Source organism: Lycium ferocissimum, chromosome 4 (assembly GCF_029784015.1).
Source record: "Lycium ferocissimum isolate CSIRO_LF1 chromosome 4, AGI_CSIRO_Lferr_CH_V1, whole genome shotgun sequence".
Lineage (NCBI taxonomy): Eukaryota > Viridiplantae > Streptophyta > Magnoliopsida > Solanales > Solanaceae > Lycium > Lycium ferocissimum.
The window spans coordinates 21,660,571-21,666,925 of NC_081345.1; the positions used below are offsets into that span (position 1 = coordinate 21,660,571).

A 6,355-nucleotide genomic window follows, 5' to 3' on the forward strand; every position below is an offset into this window, starting at 1 on the left:
TAAAGGAAAGATTTTTGGGAATTCTTGGGAGAATTAAGATTGAAAAGGAAAGATTTTTAGGGATTCTTGGATCTTGCGGAGGGCTTATAAGGAAGAGGCACAAATTTGTCAAGGGGAACACATTAATATCAGGGAAAAGAAGAAATTCATTGTTGCGATTTTGAGGATTTTGTATGGAGAAATATCCAACAGTAGGGTAAAAGCAGAGATTCATTTTGGGATTCTTTGAAATTTGAGGATTTTGTACATACTAGTGATATAATATAATAAATATAATATTTTCTCTGTATTGATATTTTAGGAAGGTAAAAAGTTGTATTTGTGTAATTAAAAAGTTAAAATTTTAAAAAAGTATTTGTCTAATTTTTTAGAAGTAGTTGTAATATTTTTAATTACCATTTTAAAAAGTTGTATTTGTGTGAGTTTTCCTTAATCTACTACTATAACTTAAAACCAAAAGTTGTTGAAGAGCTGCTTTCCTGTTCAAAAATATGTGGAAGAATCTTTTTCATTTTCTGGTTATTTAATTAATTTGTTAGCCTTCTATAGTAATTATTTGGCAAAATAGGAAAAAAGACAAATAAAAAATGGTTTAGTTTTAGGAGAAAATGTTAGCATTCATGCACCCTTATTAGTAATAATACAACTATATATGACTCACTCGGACATTCTCATCAAGTGCATTTATCTCCACATTTGATTGGTTTATAAAATAAAATAAAAAAATTGCCTGCGGAAAAGTACTCACGTTCTATTTTCTTTTCTTTTTTATTTTATGCCATATACAGTCATATCTCTCTATAATAGCAGCGTTTGTCCGAAAATTTCATGACTGCTATAATAAGGTGTTGTTATGCATATATACTGGCATTCGATATTTAGATCTCATTTAGTTGTTATAAACAAAAGTATGCAAACAATTAACTTTTTGTACTTTTTAGTTATAAACAAAAACAATATACTTGTAAATTTTGAAATCTCAATTGATTTTCATATCCCATAAACTAAAATTGAAAAGACTAATAAATTATCATAACTAGTTTTACCACACAGATAAAGAATTAAAATTTATGGAACATGTGCATTTTAAATTAATTGAGAATTTAAATATTTCAAGTTTGACGTAAAAACTCTACAATTATAGGCTGTTTCGTAAATTCTAGTCTCTTAGTGATAATATAACGCTTGAACTGACGAAGAATTTTTTTCCAAACTTTCAACAAAACGAAATTCAATAGCTTTCCCTTAAAAGTTGTCTAAGAGCTTAACAATTGACTCTTCTATCTCCAAGTAGCAGTAGGTTGAGGATCTTCATCGATACTTTTGTTGTTACATAATATATTTCTTACAAAATATTATTACACGCTATTTGAGTATGGCTGTTAAAGAGAGGTAATTGTACGAAAAGAGCATACCGCTATAATGGATGTTATTGCTATTATAGGCGGAAACGTTATATTCTGAAGTAAAATATAACATGAAAAATCGATTCCGGAAAAAATAAGGCCGTTATAGTGAAATGCTATTATAACGAATGACAATTATAGAGAGGTTTGACTGTACTATGAATGGAATGAAATAGTACACTCTGGAATATTTTCATTCATTTGAAAATTATTTTTTCTTTTTCATGGGTATGGGATCAACCAGTTGTACAATCCCAACCCCCACGCCCCCGCCCCACCCACCTCCAGCCAAGCGCACTTTTGAGCACTACAAATTCAGACCAAACCCCTTACTTATACCTCGTTCAATCTTCCTCTCTTCTTTCTTTCCAACTTGTGCTTCACAAAAGCAAAGAACAACAAAATTGTACTCCCTAGTAAAATTCATATTCAAGATTCTTCCTCTTCTAGAATTATTTTGACATGTCAACCATAGTGTATCAAGATTTGCAGTCATGTTGTGAGTCCCATATCATTGAAACCACTACCCTTAACCTCAAAGTACCAACCCCAACTACTATAGTAGAAACCACTCTGCCTCATCCACAAAGCAATTTGGAAAATATTAGTACTAATGAAAAATGCTGGAGTTCCCTTCAAAGTCTCTCCACCAACTCAAAAGAAAAAGAAAACTCTTATGTTCACCCTTTATCCAAGCGACACGCCTCATCATCAAGACTTAGCGAAAAAAGCCTTGCATTATGTACTGAAAATTTGGGAAGTGAAACGGGAATTGATCAAACTATTGAAAGCAGCATTTTCTCATTTTCCTCCCACGAGTCAAAAACAGAGAAATCGCCAACGTTAATACCAAAAACAGATACTCGAGTCGAATCACCATCATCTAATTACAATAAGCAGATCACTTATAATACTGAAAGCGGCCGAAAACTTCCACCTCCCTTGACAACCTTAACAGGGTCGAATTCTCTACATGTTCGGCCACATAGAGAAGGTGGTAGGTTGGTCATCGAGGCTGTTGAGGCCCCGAAAATGCGCACTTATTTTCAAGCTGAAAGAAGCAATGGCCGCCTTAGGCTCTGTTTCTTTAATGATGGAAGCTCTGCTTCAAATTTTGGAATGGAAACGACCGATGAAGAGAAGGAAGAATTAAAAGTTGAAAACGACGTGTTTGAAAGTGAAAATAACGACGAGGAAGAAGAAGAAGAAGAAGAAGAAGAAGAAGAACGAGAAAATGAAGAAGAGGAAGAAGAAAATGGCATGTACATGAAACAGGACGTGGATGGAAATAGTTATGATGTTGAGGCCGAAATTGGAATAGTGAATTGTCAAAGGATACGTAGGTGCAAGGCAGGCAGGCAAGGCAATAAGACATTTTGTGATTGGAGGAACCCTTTGTGGGTGGCTACTTCCTAAAGTTTTGTCTTTGGAACACTTCATTTTTCATTTCAAAAATTCGATCTTTTTTTTTTTTTTTTTTTCTTTTAAACCCTTTATCTAATGGTATTATCTACATATGCATTATATAGATAGACTTGTCCTTGTTCTCAGTGGCGGAGCCAAGAATTACTAACGAGGTTCAAAATATGAACAAGTAAACAGACGAAGAAGTAAAGGGAATTCAACATCTACTATATATACATAAAAAAAAAAAAAAAAAAAAATTAACCTTATATATATACAGCGTAATTTTTCGCCGAAGTAAATCACCTTGATCCTACCTAGCTCTGCCCGCCCCCGGTTATCCTATGAGCTTGTGGATGGTAGTTATTACCGTTAGTTTTTAACATGGCTTCCCAAAGTTCTCACAAGTTCCCATAAAGTTAAATTGCACCCTTTATTTAGAGATAAAGAAATACTTAGGATATTCGAAAGATCGTTAAACAGATATTGCAAAGGGTGAAAATATGGGACAATAAGGATCATGTTAACTTGCAATAATTTACAAGGGCCTTAGAGGTTTTGGCCATTAGGTGCACAAGGCGAGCTTCATTTGTTCATTCTTAGCGATTGAAAATTTGGAATCGTAATTATTTTCCAAACCACTGTCTTAAATTAAAAGAAAAAAAGATGAGTATGGAAATGGGTATTTTCAACTTTCCACGGTGGATCTACCAAACTAGCTATCAGAATTGCACATACTATCTTCAATTCGGATTATGTATGTATGTGTATGTACATAATTTGAATCCACTTATAACTCCACGGATCTTGTTTTGCCCAGTAAAATCATATAGGAGTACTAACATAGTCCTGCTAGTATAGAGTAATGATATCTTGACAGCAATGTGTTAATATCTAGTGAGAAAAAATGCAAGTGAATTATACAACCTCCAAATGCTTTAGGAAAGGAAAGCCGGGTTTATTTAAACCAAGCAAAGAGTCAAAGTTAAGCAGTAGAGCTTTAAGGGGCTATTTCGAGAAAATAAAACTTTCAATCATTTATCTCTCTTTTAGTTATCATCTTTGTTTTCGCGTAGACAATATCCGAGTAACCTATCTCGTATTGGCTTCTTGTCATTCATCTATCTTATTTAATTGTTGATCTACGTCTCACTTCTACTTTTGTATAATGAATTTTTAAAAGCTCAATGATTCATTAATCATTATTATGGGTAAATGTTCACGCTTTTGGCATTATATACAGATCATGCCTCCTGTGAAGGTTTTTATTTTTTTTTATTTTTTTTATTTTTATGTGATGCACTCAGGGCCTTCTCGTGAATTGTCTATGTTTTATTATATAGTCAAATGACAATACGGTGATCGGTAGAATCCTTTTTGTTTTCACCGAAGGTGTTATTACTTTCGCATTCAAACTCAAATAAATTCATATTCGCTACTTGAGTCCACATGGAGGGTAAACGCTCCCTAGAGGCTAGAACCCTTGATGTATGGGTTATAGTTAGTTTTCACTCGGTTAACGTCAGGCTCATTGGGTATCGTTTGTTGTCCTCCTGCTTGGGATTATGAGACGACCCAAGCAACAAACAAAGCAAATTATATTATATCCGTACTTGATTTGTTATATGTCATTGTTGGTGGAAAGTTCTTCTAAGAATTTTCTCCCTTTAATGTAGGAGCACAACAACGTAAATGATGCTAAAATTGGAAGCATTAGCGCCATCAAATTTTAAAGTAGCAAGTGCCCACGCAACATCGCAAAATATTAGGAAATCTCAAAATCTAATAGTATAAAGAGTACCGTGTCGCATGAAAATGTCAAAAAATGAAAGTTTGATGTGTGAAGTGTGAACATTTTCATTAGTTGAGATAAATGTGACAGATAGTGTCAAATTGCAAAGATTTGGACGACTTTTGTCTATATTTACATGACAATGTCTATAGAAAGATAACGTGTACTACAAGATCCCTTAAAAGAATTTAGAGAAAGACCCCTTAAAAGAATTTAGGGCACAATAATCCTTGACATTCTAAATTCTGACATCAAATAGTTTAGGAATTTTACGACACTGTATATTACTCAAGAGTTTAATTACATATATGCACTTTGAAAGTTTATTGTTTATGTAGAATATTATTAATGAAAAAAAAAGGAATATAAAAATCAGTTTTTTCCTATGATGTTGACAAATTAAGACATGTTATAGTATCTAACATTAAAGGATTGTAAAAAGGAATAAAAGCAGAATGTAAAACACGGCCTTTGTTGTGATGTCATAATGGGTTCAAAGTTTGAAAGCAATAGGAGGAAAATTGGGGTATTAATTGGTTTTTTTTGTTAGAAAGACAAGTGTTTGCCGCCCTTTATTTATCACGAGTGATATCTAAATTAAAGTACTCCCTCCGTATCAAATTATTTATCACAATGACTTAAATAGTTATTTCAAATTGTTTGTCGTTTTAAGAGTTCAATGAACAATAACCATTTTTCTTCATTTTACCCGTAGTAGAAATTTATCATTAATGGAGATAGATTATAACTTAGACATAAGTAAAATTTGTCAAATACCCCTCCTAATTAATTTTTCTTAATGGTCGAGTAACTCAAAAAAAACGATAAATAATTTGAGACGGAAGGAGCACGTAATACTATTGAGATTCTTGTAACATCGTGGTTCTCTCCTTTGACCTAGCCATTATTTGTGTGGTTAGGTATTTATTGTCGGCCTTAATTTTCGTAATACCATTTTTCGATTAAATAGCCAGTGAAGTGGCAAGACCACTAATGGTGGCAAACTCAAATCATAATGGTGGCAAACTCAAATCATACTTCCATTTCATATTTTCCTCCCACGAAAATGGGAACAGATTTAAGCAAAAAAAACAAGCTACGATTAAATCGTTACACATAGAGAGACTTATACCGTTTGCTGCCACTTCTAAAAATCGCCTTTATTTTAAAAAGATTTTTTCAAAAAGCACTTTTGGCGAAAAACAGTTTGTGTTTGGCCAATTAATTAAAAAAGCACTTTTGAGCAGTCATTAGTGTTTGGCCAAGCTTTTAAAAAGTGCTTCTATTTGTATTTTTCTCAAAAGTACTTTTCAAAAAAGTGCTTTTGGGCAAAAGCTGTTTTTTTTAGCTTCTGAAAAACTGCTTCTGCTACTCCCCAAAAGCACTTATTTTCTCCCAAAAGCTTGGCCAAACACCTCACTTTTTTTCAAATAAGCACTTATTGAAAAAATAAGTACTTTTGAGGGGAAAATAAGCTTGGCTAAACAGGCTATTAGCTGGTGGCAAACTCTAATCACAGCATACTTTAATTTTTTATATTTCCTTTTTCCTACAAATATTAGTTCCGGAAAGTCTTTGGAGCTTAATGAAGTATAATCAATTATCACTGTTTGCGGAATTCTTTTTGAATTTTTTCTAGTCATTGTTTAAAGGGTGAATTACGTATATATACATATTAAGGAGAAATATTTACGAAACGTGACGATAGTTTTCTATTTACAAAACATAACATTACAAACCCTATAACAAACAT

At 32.8% G+C, this 6,355-nt stretch overlaps 1 protein-coding gene across 1 annotated transcript; it reads left to right on the forward strand.

Annotated features, from left to right (window-relative positions):
* Nucleotides 1-1,706: 1,706 nt before the first annotated feature.
* Nucleotides 1,707-2,874, forward strand: LOC132054459 (protein FANTASTIC FOUR 3-like). The gene has a single exon (XM_059446464.1). The coding sequence runs from the start codon at nt 1,869-1,871 to the stop codon at nt 2,820-2,822; it is 954 nt and encodes a 317-aa protein (XP_059302447.1). The 5' UTR covers nt 1,707-1,868; the 3' UTR covers nt 2,823-2,874.
* Nucleotides 2,875-6,355: the final 3,481 nt, after the last annotated feature.